We start from the raw sequence: 21,359 nt of genomic DNA on the forward strand, positions 1-21,359 counted from the left end.
CTGAGATCAGAAAGCTCAGAAATTCAAAAAGCATCTCAAAGCTCAGGTTTGGAGAAAAGCTTTTTATGCTAGGTGTTCTTATCAATGAATATCAATGTATTTGTACATAAAATTTATAATGATGTTTATAAACAATCAGTTTCTTAATGATCAAGAAACTGATCTTACAGCCCATTGTTTGTCTGTGGTACTAGTTTCAGGCATTGTGCAAATGTACTGTTTATAAGGTTGGGCAGACTGAAGAAGTCACTTGGATGTGTGACAAAATGTTTTGGGATTACACTTTGTTAGCTTGAGGTCTGGAGCTGCAGCTTAGTGAATTCAGTTGGGCTCAAAATGAATGAAAGAAATTTTAAAAAACGACAACTCAAATTTTTATTGTAAGAGCTGAAAACAATTCCATGTGTGAAACAGATTAAAAGCTGGAGGTGTTGAATATCTGGGTGGACCACTGTCTATTTATTGTTTATTATTATTTATTGTGTGATAATCATCATAGTGGTTTTGGTCTGAAATTTTAAAAAAAGTTGGAAATGGGTTTGCCTTGCTTCTCTCTTGCTTAGTGTGTCAAATATTTAGTAACTTTTCAGCCTGGTTTAATGGCAATGCTATATTGAATGAATGTAGATTATTCATAGATTTGTAGGCCAGTCTGGAACTGGAGACACAGCTGCTCAACTTTGAAAATGAGTAGATAGCAACGATACTGTAATCAGTCATAGAAACACGGCCCTGAAATTACATTACCGAGGTGTAAACTGTTGTACTGATCAAAAGAAACACTATATTGATCTGGACACTATTGTCAGCATTTTCTTTTATTGTTTTCTTAATCAGCACGATATTGGTCTGTGCTGTCTTTTTTACTCGTTTGCAGCTTCTGGACTGAGCTGTGTACACTGAGGAGCATTAAAGCCTCAATATTGAAGTCTGAGGTGAAATGTATTCAAGCTCCTTAGATTACAATGACCTGGATGACTGAAAATTGAGCACAGCCTGCATCATTATTATTATTAATATTTTTTTGGTGCAGTTCCAAGAGCTTAATTATCCAAAGCTGATGTTAAAAATGACTGCATATATCACCAAAACCGGACAAAATATACTTCAGATGTCCATTGAAAACAGACAACTGAAGCAACAGTTCACACACTTTGACAGCAATGTCTGATGAGTCTTGATTTCTACTGCTACAGCTGGATGGCAGGGTCAGAATAAACAACATTAAAAGCATGGATCCATTGTCCCTTGTATCAGTTGTTCAGCCCGCTGCTTGTGGTGTAATGATGTGGGAATATTTTCTGGGCACCAGCTCAACATAACTTAAATGTCACAGCCCGCTTGTGTATTGTTGCTGATCATGTCGATCTCTTTCTGATGGCTGCTTCCTGCAGGATAATGGATCATGTCACAAAGATTAAATCATCGGAGTACAGCACTATGTTTAGGATACCAGTTTGAGATTATCTGTGTCACTTGTTATTTATGTGTTTTAATGTTGTGCACCATGTAATGCTGGCATGACTGAATTTCTGTTGTGCTTGCATAGGATTAATAATGGTCTTGAATATATATACACATTATCTTCAAACTGCAGGCAATATAATGACATATCTCTGTATCAGTGTCTCATGACACTGATTTCAATTTACTAAAGCCTTACAGCACTCTCTGGTGGCCATGATGGAAGATTACTATGTGGTTCCAGTTCCAGTACCTGTAAAGTCAAATTGTTGAGAAAGAGACAAGATTATATTTATTCTTACATAAATTAACTCCAAAGCCCAAACTGTTGTGCTCATTGCAATCATTTATTTATTTTTTGGCAGCACTTACATCACACATCAGCTTGTAATAAAAGAAATATTAAAGTTGAAAATATAAGTAAAAGCGATCTAATAACTGTCAGTGGAAATTCACATTATCAGGCTGAAGGCTGCATTCAAATTCCCACCAAAAGTCTGCACTCCCAACAACATCAGAGTCTTAATGACGTGGCATCATGGGGATCAATACAATATCTAATGTTTTGACAGCCCTCAAAGCAGTGGGTTAGCCCACAAAGTGGCTTTAAAAAGCAGCCTGGTGGCTTGCATAAATGCCATGACCTGGTATATTGACAGATTTCATTGTCCTTATTCATTAAAATATCAAGATGACAACAACAAAGCTTCATAATAAGACACCACCAACCTGTTGCTTACTGCGGTTATGTCGGTCTTATATGTACTCTATAGCTGGAATAAAGAAACTAACAGAGGCTCAGGCTCAGGCTCAACCTTGCAGTGTTGGAAAAGTAACTGTAATAAGTTGGATAAGTTGGATATGGCTCAGGGAAACTGTCAAGCACAGTATTGAAAAATGGCAGCTTGCCAACAAACATCATAGAGATAAACATTAACTTATAAGCAGCTGTTGTTTTAGACAGAAAAGACCACCCTACATTTTCATGTGAAATGCGGTAAAGAATATTATAGAGATTGGCTAGTAATGATCTAAGTGCAGAATGATAAGAAATAAAATGTAAAAATTACAGTATGGGAAGAAAATCAACTACTCAGGCACCACCTGAGTTTAGTGGTGCAGCGGTTATTCATCCATCGTGGATGTGTTTGTCTAGCTTACTGTGTCACCTATTTGATGGACCAGACCAATGACTGTAAAAGCTTTTGAACTCAACTAAGAAAATGATTGAACATGGGTCGAGTTTACAATACTGGTGACAAATCCAACTTCGAACTAGACAGTGTGACATTTGCTTAAAATGTTTACTCTTTTTTTGCCTTCATTGGACAGAATGTATGTGTGTAAATTAGGCATCCCTGATAACCAATAAAGGTTGTTTCTTTCAAGAGTGACCATGTTTCAGAAATATAGAGCATACAATATTATAGAATCAGGCGATTATAAAATTAATGCAGAGATGTTGATTATACTTTGTACATTATATAATCAAATTAAGCAGTTAGCACAAATTTCCAATTAATGGCTAATTACTGTGGCTATAGTTAGGAAAATGTTGCAAAATGCTGCCAACAGCAACAGGGTCCTGCATCTCTACACAATCACAGAGGTCAGGCTGATGTCACCGTCAATCTCCAGGGCGGTAACGGCATGCAGGGGGTTGAAACGATACTTGTAAGTATGGGTCTGCATCCCATTGGCCACAATTCGGAAGGAGTGAGCTTCACAACTTATAGTCAACTAAAAAGAAATAAAAGATCATTTTGTTAGTGAAATCAGTTTGTTTACAGTGAAACGAACAGCTAAAGATAGCACACTTAACATGAGACACAATAGAAACATTATAAGTTATATGGTACTCTGAGGTCAGATCACCTATAATTCTCCTTTATTTTATGTGAAGTCATGACTGAAAAGCAGTGTACCACGAAGCGATGTGACTTCTACTGAAACTTGTACAGTGTGTATGTTCAGAGTCGTACCGTGAAAGGCTGACCCCGTTGGAAAGGCATGGCACCACCACGCTCCTCGGAGCCCCACTGCTCCCACTCCTTGGTATTTCGAACCACAACATTCTCATTGAAACGTGGGTTGTAATGCAGAGCGATGCCAGACTGGTGGCTAAGATTCACAGTGAACCTGTGACGAAACACAAAATAACGCAATACCAGTGACTAATTAATTAATCATTTCTTTTGTAATTTAAGTCTCTAATTATACAGACAGGACAGTTTGGTTACCAATTGGCTGGCGAAAAAAAGTTTGTTTTTTCCTGGTAACAAGATTCAATTCAAGAGCAGTGTTACGTTACTGTAGCTTTGGCAGATCATTTCAAACTGGAATGTCTGTTTTAGATGAAACATTTGAATGTGTATTTGATCACCTACAACCACAATTCTGGCTTCTGTACATTGGCTGTGTCCCTGTGTGGCACACAGATTACAATCACTCTATTACAGATACTCCTGATGTCCACTCATTATGTGTATACACCTGTCCACAGAATCAATGTGTTCTATTCCAGCCTCTCTTCTACTGTGGGCAAGACCAAAGAGCTGTCAAAGGACATCAGGAACAAAACTGTAACATGCGCAAGGCTAGAATAGTCTACAAGACCATGAAGAATAAACTTGGTGAGAAGGTGACAACTGTTGGTGCACTTATTAAAAAATGGAAGAAATATAAAATGACCATCAATGCAAAATTTTGTCTCAATGAGAAGAGTGGTGGATCAGCCCATTGCTACACAAGAGGACCTTGGTAATGATCTGAAGATAGCTGGGAGCACAGTCACGAAATGCACTTTTGGTAATACACTACACACTACAGACCTGGGCATCAGTTCCCTCATGTGCCAATGGTTACTGGACTTCCTGACCAACCGGCCCCAACATGTCCGGCTGGATAACCGCTGCTCATCTACAATCACAATGAACACCGGTGTACCACAAAGCTGTGTGATGAGCCCTTTCCTCTACTCCCTCTTCACCCATGACTGCAGACCTGCCGATGGTTCTAACACCATCATTAAGTTTGCAGATGACACCACGGTGATTGGCACTAACGATGAGGCCGCCTACAGGGAGGAGGTGGATCGTCTGGCTGAGTGGTGCGACACAAACAACCTGCTGCTTAACACCGAGAAGACTACGGAGCTCATCGTGGACTACAGGAGGAATGCTGACCCATATCCACCCATCCACATTAACGGGACGGCTGTGGAGCGTGTAAGCAGCTTCAAGTTCCTGGGAGTCCACATCTCCGAGGATCTCATCTGGACGACCAACTGCTCCAAGCTGGTCAAGAAGGCTCACCAGCGCCTCTTCTTCTTGAGGACTCTGAGGAAGAACCACCTGTCCTCAGACATCCTGGTGAACTTCTATTGCTGCACCATCGAGAGCATCCTGACCAACTGTATAACAGTCTGGTATGGGAACTGCTCTACCTCGGACCGGAAGGCATTGCAGAGGGTCGTGAAAACTGCCCAGCGCATCGCCGGAGCACCACTTCCTGTCATAAAGGACATCTACAGGAAGCGGTGTCTGAAAAGGGCTGGGAAAATCATCAAAGACCCCAGTCACCCATCACTCCTGCCCTCTGGGAGGCGCTACAGGAGCCTCCGGACTAAGACCACCAGGTACCGGAACAGCTTCTTCCCCACAGCTGTCAGACTTCTGAACTCTGCCTCCTGACATCTGACCCACATTAAACTCATGGACTGAACATACACACACCCACAACCACCTACACACACACACACACACAATGGACAACTGTACCCTCAAACACACAATAATAACATGGACTGTATTAGGTTTTGTATTGTTGATTGTCATTTATGCTTAGAAATATCTACTTATATATGCTTAGAGTTTTATAATTAGTTTTAGATTGGTAGAGGTGTATAATCGATTGTGTAGTGATAGGATGTGTGATCCTTAATAGTCTGCAAAGGCTTTGTGCGCATTCCAGAGTGTTCTGGCATCCACACCCACACTCTGGGAGCATGGGAGAGGTCGTACCTTCTCTTATTGTTTTATGGTAGGATAAACGTGGCTATATCCGTTGTAGGCTAAGTGCCTTTTGTTTAGATGGACTGCTGGACTTCCAGACCAGCAGGTTTAGGGAAGTCTTTATGGGGTCACACTCTGACCACACACACACGCACACACACACACACACACACACAATCCTTTGTTCACATGTATACCTATGTAAGATGTTATATGTTAATGACCCTATGCATATTCATGTTACCACAATAAAAGGAGTGCTATGGGGAACCTGGCTGAGAGTCTGACGGAGGTCAAGTGGTGGAACGACACTTGGCTCCAGGCAGGTCTCCCTCATGCATGAGTAACACGAAGAACTTTGCCTACTTGGTGTTCAATGCTTTTGCTGTGTTTTTAAATTGTCTCGTTCCAGCGGTGGGCCTGTGCTAGACAGACCCAACATTAATTGGTCCTTCAAAGCCGGAGCCCTAGAATTGACATTCACCGAGGGGAAAAAGAGACAAGCCGAAAGACGTCAGCCAGGACGCATAGAAGTTCCTGTAGTAAAGTCCCAAGACGTGAGAATTCGTCATCGGGCTGGTGGATTAGCTGTCTGTTTTTTCTCCTCGCTGGATGGTGATTGACGGGACTCGAGATTAATGCAAGAGCAACACCAAGTAAGTACTGTACAAAGAAGAGCGCTGTAGCTGCGTGGGTTCACGCGAGCACGGTCGCGCGGGTTTCACGCAGACCTGAGACGTGCGGTTAATCGCAGGCTTATAAATAAAAGAGAGCAACGCCTATTTACATTGTAGATGAAAAATAATCATAGGAAAAAGGTTTTGTGTTGATCAGCCAAGAACAACTACAATCTCATTTTCTGCTTTTAAGAAAGGACAGTTCACAAAAACAGAGACAGAGAGATGTGTGTTGATTAAGCAGTGATGACAATAATGAACATGTCTTAGTTTGTCACTTTCAGGTGAAAAGCAGATCTGAATCAATTTTCCACATGCAGCGGTTGGAAGAAAGTTATAGTTTAACATCATTGGAAACGTTCAGGCCAAGTTACTGGCTGACTTATTTACAGCTCCATGTGTCCCTTAAACTCATAAGCGAGCTCTCACTCCTCCCTGAAGACAAGGAATGCAGCTCCAAAGAGCAATGACATGGCAGATAAAGAGACAGCAGAAAAGTCCTGAGCAAAGAGACCCAGCAAGCAGCAGCAGTGTGGACAAACAGCATCAGAGAAGAAGAGCAAACCCATCATCCTGACTGATTGGATGAATGGCACTGTGTTCCCAACAAGCTGCAAGTTCACTGTGCATGTGACAAGAACATTTGAGGAGAACTGAGGAGACTGTTGGAGTTTGACATTTGCCACCTTTGGAGAAAATGAAGAGATAGTGGAACACAGGACAAAGCTGAAGGAGAACTGCCTGCTATTGGACTGTTGAAGTGGGAGAGGACAACACAGAGTGAGAGTAAATGGTAAATGAGAACTCTATACAACATGTCTCATTCATCCAATCACACCCACTCATACAAGCACCTCTAAACTCAAGTGCAACTAATAAGCATTCACACACAGATGAACACACCGGAGAGCAATTTGGGGTTAGTATCTTGCCCAAGGATATTTGGCATACAGACTGTCCTCCAGTCTGTATGCCAAATATCCTTGGTTGGTGGTTTGATTCCCAAGAATCAAACCACCAACCTTCCAATCAGTAGCTGATCTGCTCGACCACCTGAGCCACAGCCACCCCTATAAAATCTGTGCACAATAATGAAGGCAAGTGGCACCCAAAAACCTAAAGGATATTTAAAGGTTTTGTACACAGGAGTGGGTCAAAATCTGTGCTTTGTGTGTGCACAAACCTGGTAACTAAGTCATGTCTTGCCTGGGGATGAAACTGATTTACTCAATGACATGCAAATGAACTTCTAACATTTATGTAGTATGTTTTTTTCCCATATGTTTTGTTGATATTGTGCTCTTCTCCATTAAAATTAAGCCACCATAATTCATTTCTTTGGAAGGGATCAAATAATTATCTCCCTCACTGTATAGTTTAATTCTTAATGTTTTCACTTCACATACATAGTTATGATGTCTTGCTGTTAAATTGATATATGCTAGTTTCAAAGCAAATAAAGCAACATCTGATCATGAAGCCTGACCTTGTGGCACTTGGGTATACAGTTCCCTGGATGGTGATGGTCCTGCCAGGTCTTAGTCCACCACTGATGGGACCCCTGTATGGAACCACCTGCACACAAGAAATATATATTATTTGAACAGAAAAACTGCAACTCTGACTAAAGTTAGGTAAGATTTACCTTCTTAACATCCATCAGTTCACTAGGGACATCTTTAGGGCTAAAGGTAATGTTTTAATGTTTTAGCCACAAATAAATGAGCACGTTTTTAGAAGCTAGAACGTTACCTTTCACAAAAGTCTCATGCATCCATTTTAATACTACTACAAAGAAAATTCACAAAGAAAGAACAATATAGTATCTTTAGCTACACTAAAGAGTAAAACAGTTAAATGTGGGTGATTAAGTGCTTGCTTGTAGGGGGTCATATGATTGTTGGGTTTTTCTCTGTATCTATGAAGCGCCTTGAGGCGACTTTTGTTGTGATTTGGCGCTATATAAATAAAATTGAATTGAATTGAAAAGATTAAGCATTAGGTCTCTCTCTTGTAAGTCCCTGTCATTTAATTAATGATTTTTTATTAAATGATTTAATAATTGGCAGCACGGTGGTTAGCACTGTTGCCGCACAGCAAGAAGGTCCTGAGTTCAATTCCAACATCAGGCCGGGGTCTTTCTGTGTGGAGTTTGCATGTTCTCCCGTGTTTGTGTGGGTTCCCTCCGGGCACTCCGGCTTCCTCCCACCGTCCAAAGACATGCAGCTTGTGGGGATAGGTTAATTGGAAAATCCAAATTGCCATTAGGTGTAAATGTGAGTGTGAATGGTTGTCTGTCCCTGTGTGTTGGGTTTTTGTTGCTGTCACCACAGCAGATGTTACAGACTAGAACCTGACCACGATACTCACTGGTGCTACAGGAGGAAATCCAGGCTGTCCTGGGAATCCAGGCTGTGCCGGGAATCCAGGCTGTCCTGGGAATCCAGGCTGTGCCGGGAATCCAGGCTGGGGTTGAAAGCCTAGTTGTGGAGCAAACGCAGGCTGAGCAGGAAAAGCTGACTGTGCAGGAAATAAAATACGAAAAGAAACCACTTTGTTATCACTGTTCTATCATATTCTTGATTATTTATCAGGTTTAAGATTATTCAAACATGAGCACAAGTACACAACCAACTATGCTGCTATATTACTTATGCATTTCAAATAAACAGCCAATAAATTGTGTAAACTTCCTCACCACAGGGCTCTGAAAAGCAATGGAAGAAATTTCCACTTTTCCACCCACTGCGATGGTGTCAACCTGGTGAAATGGCAGGCGATGTCTGTACTCCATAAAGTGGGAGCCATTGATGCTGAGCTGGTAATAGTACATACGGAATTAAATTTGTGTCTTATTGTCCGAACAGTAAAAACTATTTTTGCACAACAATAGATTTTAGAGAAAGAATCACAAAGAAGAGTATTTTAAGAAATTCTAGTTTTTTAAATAAAACTTTCAATACAATAAATAGATGTTTATGATATGAATGATCTGCTCTACACTTAAATAAACACACAAATACAGTAAAATGAAATGTCTTATCTATTTATTTATTTACATAACTGAGTAGATCATATTAAAATGTTTAGGACCTGACCTGGTAGAAGTCCCGGGTGACAGCAATGACAAGAGTGAAAGAGGACCCAGCAGGAAATGGGGAGTTGTACTTCCTCTCTTCAGTGCCCCAGGTCCCATTCTGGCAAGAGTTGGTCACCACATAATGCTGACTTTCATAGCGTGGGTTAATGTGGATAGCAATGTCCGCACCAGCCCTGGAACCACACTGTAGATTCACATGGAACCTGTGAGTAAGAAAGTGAATAAGAAGGAATATATGGGTGTATTATGTGATTATATTCACAGACAACTAATGAGTATAAGTTGTAATTTTGAAGTTTTAGGAGTTTTTAAATGACTGTAGTGAGTAAAGAACTACAAATTAACAAAAAATATTCCTTACAGTGGGGCAATGATCTACTGATGAATTTGTAAGTTACAAAGAAATGAACAGTCTGTACTTTTTATTTTACTGGAGAGAAAAAGAATAAGATCTTAAGATGCAGAAAAAAACATAATACATTAATATGACCTAGTAAACCTTTTCTGCTTTTCTGTTCATCCAAACATGGCAGGTTAAGATAATGCTAAAGAACCTAATTTTATTTTGATGTGAGCACAGCACTTTCTCCTGTGCCTTGTCAGATGTTGACTGGCAAACTTAAGTTGGCCCTGTGCAGTGCCTTTGAACAGGGGGGTCGCCCAAGCAACTGCATTGTGAGGTCTGTGGACAACACCACAGTGGTCAGGCTAACCGCAGGGGGATAACGACACTTTCTCTTATTCAGAATCATGTATAATGATAGGTTGGTGACACATGTTTTTATCTTCCACATTCCTGCGGTCCCACACAAGGTCATGGTCTGTGTAAAGATTGACCTGACACACTGGTATGTTGTTTACGTTTGAGGAGCATTTATTGCAATAGCACATATGTAACATTTATATGGTTTGGCACCCACTCCACCAGCTTTCCAGCTAGTCTCCCGCCCACCCCTTCTGTTGGCTCACACTTCGCTATATATCAGGGAGAAACCTCATTAGTTGATTCTAGAGATGGACCGATCCGATATTACGTATCGGTATTGGTCCGATACTGAAGCAAATTACTGGATCGGATATCGGCGAGAAATAAAAAATGTAATCCGATCCATTAAATATCAAAAAAGCACCTCACAAAACTTGCTACACGGTGTAACTCGGCTCATAACCGTAGCACGTCGGAGCAGTGTGCATCACATGATAGAGCGCTGTGTGTATTTGTAGCCTAGCTAGCAAACCGGCATTTCATCTCTGAGAAAGTTTTCCCAGAGAGAAGTAAAGCAAGTGTGTAAGTTCATCTCTGAATGTTTGTAAAGCATTTTAGTGTTAAGCTTAACAACTGATATATGGAGCGACTGCCTCTCTCTCTCTCTTTCTCTCTCTCTCCTGCTGCTACTTCAATCTTGAAACTGCTTAATGATCAGCTGATCGGCTTTTCTGCCACGAGTCCGTCTCTCTTCTTAGTTTTTGGCCCACTTCTCACCAGAAAGAGGAAACCAGCGGCTGAACAACAGCAGCACTATTAAGCTTGATCAGCTGTTGTTAGAATTTATTTAATATTACTTTCTACACCAGGATCTTTTTCTACGCAGCTGACGGCTGTAACTGTGCAGGGGCGGATCTAGCAAAGTTTAGTCAGGGGGGCCGATAGGGCATGAACAGGGAAAAGGGGGCACAAAGACATACTTTTCTTTCTTATTCTCATTTAAAATGTCTAGCTTTTAATAAATAATTATCTGAATCTTACACCCAAAGTTTTAATCTGATGTAAAATATATAGAAGTCCATTACTGTATATAGTAACTGTTAAGTCTAATATACCCTAGTAAGCTATACTACTTTTTCCTTTGGGAAGGTACCATCTGTGCAGTCTGCAGTCCTGTTGAAGAAAGATGTTGAATCTATTTAATTATTCTTGAAAAATAATTTATTTCTGTGCATTTTCCCCCCTGCATCAAATTAAATTTGATTACATCGATTAAGCATCATGAGGTGGAGGGTGGTTCCCTATTTTTTTTTGCTGGGAGTTTGCAACCCTATTAGTTAGGTTGCTTAATATTTCTGTTAAGTACTCTTTAAAATACCAGAATAGGGAGGATGGAGCAGGTTTAAGTTTATTAGATTGATCAGTGTTGCTGAACTATGAAATATTTTGGGCGCAGTGTATTTTTTACATACAGGTATAACAGAATAGCTTTAGTGTTGTTATTTATTTAAACTTGAGTATGAACTTATACAAAATGCAGCAAGATATTAAAAAAACGTTTTATTGATTAAAAAATACACTATATCGGATTCATATCGGTATCGGCAGATATCCAAATTTATGATATCGGTATCGGACATAAAAAAGTGGTATCGTGCCATCTCTAGTTGATTCTGTGCACCTGTTTGCCAACCTCCCTGCACTGCCCCTTGAGCTCACTGCACCACCCCTCCGCTGCAGCTGAGCCAGGGACCTTGCCTGCCAAGGTCTGCCAAGGTCGAAGCTGGGTCATGTTCACCCACACAACATTCAGACATTAGAAGAGTCTTTTTTTTTTTAAAACAGAGAGCTGACCCAGACTTCCTGTTTCGGGGTTCTGGACCCTGCATATCAGATCCACGCCTTTTTTTGAAAAAAACAAAAAAAACAACACCTTGGCTCATGTGATGAGACACATGATTAATAGTGACCTCTTTAGTGGCTGTCCCTTAACACAGATGTGCAACGGTCTGTATGGGCTATCAACTTTCAATGAAACAAACATATCTTTTGTCACACAGTAACTTCTTACTGTATTTACTTTTGTTGCTCCTGCCCCAGACACATCTGCCCATTGAGTGGACTGAACACTCTCACGTGGTTTTGGTGACTTAATTACTTCTGATTGGATCTTGTCAGTCCAGAACATTTTCATCTCATTTTTATTTATAGATGAAAGTGTTAATGTCCCCCTGCATTCGTTTTTATTTAGTTTCGTCTTGTTTTGTGCAAAAAAATACTTGTTGATGAAAGATTTGAAGAAAATTATTGGTTAACAAATAAAACACTTCTGCTGATAAATAAAGGAACAAGCAGACAGACCTGTCAGCCCCAGGTAGGACACGTCCACTGACAGTGATAGACTTCCCCTCCTGCAGACCACCTTGGATTGACCCAGTGAATGGGATTATCTAGAAAGAACATGGATAAACATCTAATTACTGGCTTTATATTTTGACTGCAAAATCTAATATGCTAAAAAAAATTAATAAATGAAGTTAGAATGCCACATAAACCAAAGAAACAGTGTCATTTTGTTACTGATCATTCTTTCTTTTCTTTCTGATGGATATATAGCTACATATTTTGTAGCTACTTTGTTTCCTGAAGGGAAATCACTTTCTTAACTTTTTAATATGTGTGTCTCTTCCTTCATGAATGTCTGTTTTTATGTTGGCAGCAGTTTAATAGAAGAAGAAAAGGCTGGAAAAATTGACATGAAAACTCACATCTAAGTTGGAAAAACACGTGTTTGTGAACTTTAATTTGTTCAGTTTTGAGAATATTTTGGTACACAAAGTTGCACAGTTGTTGATATCATACAAAGAAGAACACAAATTATTTGCTTCATTCTAAGGTTTTTTTTATGGTACAGATATATTTATTTCAAAATTAGCAAATCAGCGCGCAAATGTCTATCTGTGTGTATGTATATTAAATAATATAATATAAAATAAGAGAGTGTGGATAGAGGACGTGAAGACAGCTTTGCAGCTGCTGGGGGTGAGTAGCTGTGTGTGTGTGACAGAACTTTGCATGCCCATAACTGCCTGACTGTGTGAAGTATGCACCAAGAGAGAGAGAGTAAAATCTAGGCAGATAAAGCGAATGGATGTTTTCAGAAAAGAAATAGTAAGTGAATGTTTTAGTTTGTTAATACAGGTGGATTTTTCTCAACCTGGAAACCTGAGTACAGCGGCAAAAGGATAGATTAACAGAATTGGGACGACAGACAGGCCAAGCTCTGGCTCAAAGTTTTACAGCTCGACCTCTCACTTTGTCCCCACCCTGAAAAGAAGCTTGAATACCATTTTACACAGGAACATCAGAGAATAGCTGTGACTTTAATTATCGATGTTCTATTATTGATAGAATTTTACACGCTATATGTTTAGTTTAAGCTGTGTGTCGTGTGTGGCACCAGTTTTAAAGCCTGCGGTTAGTCTTAACCGCACTGGTTATTGCACCTGGTTTGTTTGTGCGTCGCAGATGTTTAAAAGCAAATGTATTTACTTCTGGGCCACTAAACATGTCCAAATATGAATTCTGCTTTGGCTCGATATTTTACACGCTATATCCGTATCGGAATAACGCAAGTCGTGTTGTTTTCGAACTTTCTTTTTGTTCATATTCTGCGCATCTGTTTCCTACGGAAGCGTAGAGCTGCCACCCAGGCAAAAGAAAAATACAAGTGTATCACGTTATAACGTGAAAAGTTTATTGTTCTAACAAGATACTTTTCCTGTTTGTACAATATACTATCACGTTCGTACAATATAAATATATTGTACGAACGTGATAATTATGTATATTGTAATAACGTGATATTATGTTGTTCAAACGTGAAAAGTATATTGTACAAACAGGAAAAGTATCTTGTTAGAACAATAAACTTTTCACGTTATAACATGATACACTTGTATTTTTCTTTTGCCTGGGTGGCAGCTCTACGCTTCCGTAGTTTCCCACCTAACCGCTGCACTGGAGCCAAAACTCAAGACGCCTCAGGGACTCAAGCATCTGCATGTGTCTTTTCTTCCCTGAAAACCTCGAGGCCAAAGTTCACTTCAGCGTTTAGATTCAGGAAGCAAAAGTGTACACTTCCTCATTTACGCTGCTCGCAAGTGAACATTTTGGAAAGATCGGAAAGTTTTATAAAACCAAACTTTTATGATGCGCAAAAAACCCAAAATGTTTTACTCTCATGCGTATAACCAAGCCGACCAGCGAGGTCTAAAACTCGCCTGTTTGTGTTTGCTGCGTTCAACTGGCCTTGCATAACGGACTAATGCAACAGCCATGAGAGCGCAGAGTATTCTTGCCGTCCGTAAAAGAGCGAAAAGTCTTAAGATGAACATATTTTATTCTCTTACCGGGTTGTAAAAAGGTGACTGCTGATAAAAAGCCATATCCCTGAACGGACACACGGAAGATTGTTGAGCTGTAGAGTGCTCTGAATTTTGCGAGTTAGCCCACCTTTAGGTTTCGTTTTTCCTACAATAGGCGGTATTTAAAGTTTTTTTGCAAGCTGCTTATTTGCTTATCCTGCCAGAAACCCCCCACCCCCCACCACGCCCCTCTTCTTCCTGGCGGTATTTAAAAATGATGAGTCGTATCCGTTTCCCTCAGCATTAACATCCGATTTAACTGTAGACTATCAAACCTCAAACAAGACTGTAAAACACACACATTCATACACACAGACAAATTTTCAATAAGACAATAATTTCACTACACTGTAACTCCAGCAGCAACTTAAAGTTAAGTTTAATGACAGGCCATCTCCAAAGCTTTAACTTAAGAAAATAACGGCTCTGTATTATCACTGTGGGAAAAATGCTTTGGACCAGCACACACTTTTGTGCAATGATGCTTTCTTTACCACCACAGGATTTAAGGACTTTTACAAAAAACAAACAAACACTTGCTAAGCAACACATGACAGATAACCAAGCAGACCAGCGAGGTCTAAAACTGGCACTGCCTGTTTGTGTTTGCTGTGTTCACCTAGCCTTGCGTAACGGACTAACGCAACAGCCATGAGAGCGCAGAAGAGTATTCTTGAGTCATGAGTAAATGAGTCGTATCTGTTTCCCTCAGCGTTAACATCCGATTTAACTAGTGGTGTGCGATACTGCATATTTTGGTATAGATCCGATACCAAGTAAATTCGGGCCAGTATCGCCGATACCAATACTGATATGATACTTTTCAATAAATAAGGTGGATGCCTCATTGAATTGCTAAATCGCAATTAATTAATTAATTAAGTGTTTTTTGTGATGTTTCCTTTAGTATTATTAATTAGTTAAAACCCAGGACATAATTAGGAGAAATAATTTATTTATAATTAAATAAAAAAAAGTTTTATTATTGTGGTGGCTCGTGGTCTGCGATGCTGCTGCAGGTGAGATGGACTCACCTTCACTGCATCTACAATCATGCCTCACCGGCTTAAAACCTGTGCGCTGCTTGTGCTGTTGTTGTTTTTGGTGTTGATGTGTACAGCTGGCAGCAGGAGGGCTGCAGCCATTGAATGTAGGCTACTGTTACAGCAACCGGGTGATCACTGTAAGGGTGGACAGCGTGCGGCTCGGGGTGAGCCGGAGGCTGGTGCGCCAGCGGGACCTGCCAAGCTGGAGATGGAGGTCGAGGTGCGTGAGAAATTTATACATTTCATAACAGAGCAAACAACATTATTTTTTAGAAATAAATGATAAAGTGGAGATAGACCCGAGAACTTTATGGGATAGTTATAAGGCTTACATGAGAGGGATGATTATTTCATACACAAGTCATAAAAGAAAACGCCGATTAACAAGGCAGTTAGAGATCGAGAATAATAGGAAAAAGCTGGAGAAAAATTTTTACTAACAAAATCATCTGAAATATTAAGTGAGCTTAACACTGCCAGGACATCCTTGCATACTTTGATAATGCGAAAGGCTGAAAGAGATGTCCTTCTTGCCAGACAACGGCTTTTTGAATCAGCTAATAAGCCTAACCACTTTCTGGCTCATCTTGCAAGGAATACTCCATCAAGTTATTTTATCACAGCTATTGTGGATGTGAATGGTGAAAGGCACGTAGGAAACCGTCAAATTAATGAGTGTTTTAGAGAATTCTATACAAATTTATACCATTCTGAGATGAACATAACAAGGCTTAACTCGGGCTTTTTCCTAAACGACTTAGCATTCCGGCTTCCTCCCACCGTCCAAAAACATGCAGCTTGTGGGGATAGGTTAATTGGATAATCCAAATTGCCACTAGGTGTGAATGTGCGAGTGAATGTGAGTGCGAATGGTTGTCTGTCTCTGTGTGTTGGCCCTGCGACAGTCTGGCGACCTGTCCAGGGTGTACCCCGCCTCTCGCCCTATGACAGCTGGGATAGGCTCCAGCGCCCCCCGCGACCCTGAAAAGGATAAGCGGAAGCGAATGGATGGATGGATGGACTTAGCATTCCCTCAGCTCTCTGAAGATCAGGTTAGCACATGACAGATGTTCAAAGTTAGTGTGGAATTCTACAACATACTAATTAGAGATTTGAAACGTACCAGTTTGTGATATCATCATCATGCTATAATAATCCTTTATATATGTCTGTATGTTCCAGATGACGCATCAATCTTTCACCTTTTATTGTTTTTTTTGTTTTTTTTCACTTGCTAAATACGGAAAGACTTGACTGGGGAAAAGAAAGGGGAGAAAGAAAAACAGCGGGGAAGAGGGACGGGGATAAGGGGCAAAAAACAAAAACCAACAAAATAAGGAGACAAACAAATACATATATCAATCACCTGGATCACCTGTTGAGAAAGAAAAAAGAGAAAACAAGCAGAAGAAAAAAAAGAGCAACATAATAAACAACATCACGATGATCTATGTGAATATAACGGTAAATACTAAATATTAAACATTACTGTGCAGCACGTAAGATCGACAGCGCACAGTGTGCTTTGAGGTAGGAGCCAAAAAGGGTGTAGTTTGTGTGTGTGAGCACCCGTGTGTACACCTGTGAGCATGAGCGCGCTTGTATTTAAAAGGTTCCTTCATGTAATGATCTGCTAGAGGGTGTGGGGGGCCACAGCGCCGTCCTCCAGGGCATGAAGCAGGTATGGAGGAGATCAAAACTCTATCCCAGAAAGAGCTGAGGAGAGCCCCAGATGAGGGTCACTCAGCAGCCGCGGAGCAGAAGCCAGGGGGGGGTTGCAGTGACGTGCCCGTGAGCTCCGCCGGCAGCCAGCTGTGCCAGAGTGACCGAGCCCCGGGCCGAGAGGCTGAGGGCACTCCACTCCCAAAGTGGCCCGAGCGAGCCCCAGGCTCCAGGCCCCAACAAGCAGCCACCAGGAGTAAGCCAGTGGGTACCTGGACGTCCATCCCCGGACACAAAGAACCACCAACGCACCGATGTCTGAGGTCGTCTGCCACTGGCAGGGAAAGTGGTGGGAGGAGATAGGCCTCCATACATTAGAGGACCTGAGATGTCCCCAGAGAGGTGGCGTCTGATACCCAACCTGACATATAGACACAAACAAACAGGCACACACAGATACAAACATCCATTCCCACCCTCATGCTCTCATAGGCAGTTACTCAGCACTCACCCAACATGGAGACAGACATAAAGAGACACTGTACACACAATCACACTCCCCAAGCCTACTCTAAGCCCCAGGTCTATGTACCCTTGCCCCTGGAGGGGGGAACTGCACCCAGACCCAGGTAGTGTTACCCTTTTCCCTGGGGTGGAGAGAAGCAGACTGCCCTGGCTCAGCAGCAGCAGGGAGGCCCCACATTCTAGACCCCAATCGGACGGCCAACTCCTCCTCCTAGCCCCCCCGCTCCAATAGGCAGAAGAGAATGGGGGGGTGTGAAGACTCCAAACCTCCCTCCGCCTGCTCATATGTAGTGTTGATACATGTGTGTTCTAAGGTGCATTTAAAACCAGTTGCACAGTTGTTGATATCATACAAAGAAGAACACAAATTATTTGCTTCATTCTAAGGTTTTTTTATGGTGCAGATATATTTATTTCACAAATTCAAACTGGGCGATGGCTGTTTCTCGACTGGCGCTAGACTTCAGTGTACCATCAGAAGAGCTGGTGATTGCGGGTTCCAATATACTCTGCATTGACTGATGCCCCCAGAACTCCAAACCAATGGAAAGGGATATTTGACTAAGTAACTTGTAAATGGTGAAAACATAATACCAACAACAAGTTGCTAAATGGTCGGACTATAGGCTTTATAAATATATATACATATCAGCATATACACACAGGAGGAAGTGATTGAAAAACATGAATTAGGCTAAACTCATTGGGGTGGGGAAAAGCAATAACACTCTATTTGAGCACTCAGTTATTCCTTATTACAAACTTCATTCACACACACGCGCCAACAGGAAGCCTCCTCAACCTAAACATGGCAGACTTTAACCTAAAAATGCAGCCTGGTCCCAGTGTAAGGACCTCCAGGACCTCCACAGCAGCCAGCAGTTGGCACTCACATTAAAATAAATAAATAATACATTTAAAAAATGTAGAGTCTAGAAGAGAAAGTGTTTTATCGTCTCTCCCTGAAAAAAGATTTTCACCCCAATGACACCTTTACATAGATATACAAAGGACAACAATAATAAATGTTATCATCAGCAGCAGCACAATTATTATTATTAGTGTTATTATTATATATCTGGTCCCAATAAAAGTCCTGCTACCGATGATGTACTTAGAACCAAAGAAAGGCCTCAAAAATGCAAAAGGATGTTGCTGCTGTAAACCACTTCCTACTAAACTGTCATGCATGAATTGCAACTTCACTATTATAATCTGATCTTATAGGAAGTGGAATATAGAAATAATGAATACCATTTTACACAGGAACATCAGAGAATAGCTGTGACTTTAATTATCGATGTTCTATTATTGATAGAATTTTACACGCTACATGTTTAGTTTAAGCTGTGTGTCGTGTGTGGCACCAGTTTCAAAGCCTGCGGTTAGTCTTAACCGCTCTGTTTATTGCACTTGGTTTGTTTGTGTGTCGCAGATGTTTAAGCAAATGTATTTACTTCTGGGCCACTAAACATGTCCAAATATGAATTCTGTTTTGGCTCGATATTTCACACGCTATATCCGTATCGGAATAACGCAAGTCGTGTCTTTTTCGAACTTTCTTTTTGTTCATAATCTGCGCATCTGTTTCCCACCTAACCGCTGCACTGGAGCCAAAACTCAAGAAGCCTCATGGACACAAGCATCTGCATGTGTCTTTTCTTCCCTGAAAACCTCGAGGCCAAAGTTCACTTCAGCGTTTAGATTCAGGAAGCAAAAGTGTACACTTCCTCCTTTACGCTGCTCGCAAGTGAACATTTTGGAAAGATCGGAAAGTTTTACAAAACGAAACTTTTATGATGTGCAAAAAACCCAAAACGTTTTACTCTCATGTGTATAACCAAGCCGACCAGCGAGGTCTAAAACTCGCACTGCCTGTCTGTGTTTGCTGCGTTCACCTGGCCTTGCGTAACGGACTAATGCAACAGCCATGAGAGCGCAGAGGAGTATTCTTGAGTCATGAGTAAATGAGTCGTATCCGTTTCCCTCAGCGTTAACATCCGATTTAACTAGTGGTGTGCGATACTGCATATTTTGGTATAGATCCGATACCAAGTAAATTCGGCCCAGTATCGCCGATACCAATATGATACTTTTCAATAAATAAGGTGGATATCTCATTGAATTGCTAAATCGCAATTCATTTTCATGACCTTAAGTGTTTTTGTGATGTTTCCTTTGGTATTATTAATTAGTTAAAACCCAGGACATAATTAGGAGAAATAATTTATTTATAATTAAATAAAAAATGTTTTATTATTGTGGCGGCTCGTGGTCTGCGATGCTGCTGCAGGTGAGATGGACTCACTAAAAAATACTGTAGAGAATGAGTTGGTCAATTTTTTTTACATCCTACTCCACAAATAAAAGGGGGGTTGTTACTCTTATACACAAAAATCTTCCCTTCACTGTTACAGCCACTCACAAGGACAATGAGGAAGATATATTTTGGTTTAAGGGATGTTGCTTGGGGTAACTGTTCTCCTAGGTAATATATGCGCCGAATGCACAGGATGACGAGTTTTACACAATATTATTTAGTCAATTAGTGGACATGGACTGTGCTAATATAATATTAGCGGGTGAATTTAACTGTGTTTTACGCCCAAAAATGGATAAATTTCCCCCACAATCTACTCTGACAAAAAATTCCAAAGCCCTTTGGCAAATTGTAAATGAGCTTGACCTTGTGGACATCTGGCGACACTATAATCCACTATGTAAAGAGTACACTTTCCACTCTAACCCTCACTTGTCAGCATCTTGTATAGATTATATTTTTATGTCCAAGTGTATCAGTCAGTTAGTTCAGCAGGTAAATATTGGTCATATAGGTCTCTCTGACCACACTCCTGTGGTCCTAACCATTCAACCCATGAGACGTATTGAGCGCTCCATGTCTTGGAAGATGAGCACACTGTCCATTTTGGATGAGAAATTTATACATTTCATAACAATTATGTATTTTGTTTTGGACTCTTGGTGCTCCTTGTGTTTTGTTTGGTTTCGTTCCCTCCGTCCTGGTCCCCCGCCTCCCGCCCTGGGTGGGTTGTTTTCGTTTTTTCTTGTTTTTTGGTTCTCGGGTTTGGGCTGTCAGGAGCCAGCCCTTGAGGGGGGGTGATGTCATGATCCTGGGCCATGTTGGCCCAGCATTCTTAGTTTTCATGTACTTTGTTCTTCATTTAGGCCATGGTTTCTGGGTTGCTCTGTTAAGTTGTTCTTTATTTGATTTCTCCTTGTGACTTTTACCCCCTGTGTGCCCCTCTGTGTATCTGTGAGCCCTCGTCTCCCCTCCTTGTGTTTCATTCAATGCTTTCCCCAGCCCGTTATGTCAGTGCTCTCTCTCTCCTCCTGTCTGAACCTCTGTGTACTTCCTGTTTTACAGTCTCTCGTCAGTATGCGTCATGTTGTGTTCACTCCTGCCGTGTCTCGTTACAATTATCTGTGTTAGCTGTGTTCCCCGTGTGCTCCCACTTCCCTCGTTAAACCTCTGTGTATTTATGTCCGTGTCTCCCTCCTTTCGGTGTCGCATTCTCCCTCATTCATGGCCGTGTGTTTCTCTGTGTGCTAGTGTATTGCTTCCCTGTGTAGTTTCTTATCAGTTTGTTTCGCCGTTTCCCTCCAGCAATAAAAGCTGTGTTTTGAGTTTATTCCTGCCTCTGTGAGCTTGCATTTGGGTCCACTTCCTGCCTGCCACACAGCCAAATCATGACAAAAACAAAACTAGAATTAAATGAAA

General features: G+C 41.0%; 1 protein-coding gene across 1 annotated transcript; it reads right to left on the minus strand.

Annotated features, from left to right (window-relative positions):
- Positions 1 to 1,798: 1,798 nt before the first annotated feature.
- LOC102792883 (galectin-9-like) lies at positions 1,799 to 14,532 on the minus strand. The gene is made up of 8 exons (XM_087841633.1): positions 14,373 to 14,532; positions 12,322 to 12,410; positions 9,253 to 9,457; positions 8,853 to 8,972; positions 8,525 to 8,674; positions 7,641 to 7,729; positions 3,447 to 3,603; positions 1,799 to 3,204 (listed from the first exon to the last, which is right to left on the minus strand). Exons 1-8 carry the CDS (start codon positions 14,406 to 14,408, stop codon positions 3,058 to 3,060), a joined length of 993 nt encoding a protein of 330 aa, XP_087697759.1. The 5' UTR covers positions 14,409 to 14,532; the 3' UTR covers positions 1,799 to 3,057.
- Positions 14,533 to 21,359: the final 6,827 nt, after the last annotated feature.

The sequence above is a fragment of the Neolamprologus brichardi genome, chromosome 1 (genome assembly GCF_056152115.1).
Source record: "Neolamprologus brichardi isolate AB-2024 chromosome 1, ASM5615211v1, whole genome shotgun sequence".
NCBI lineage: Eukaryota > Metazoa > Chordata > Actinopteri > Cichliformes > Cichlidae > Neolamprologus > Neolamprologus brichardi.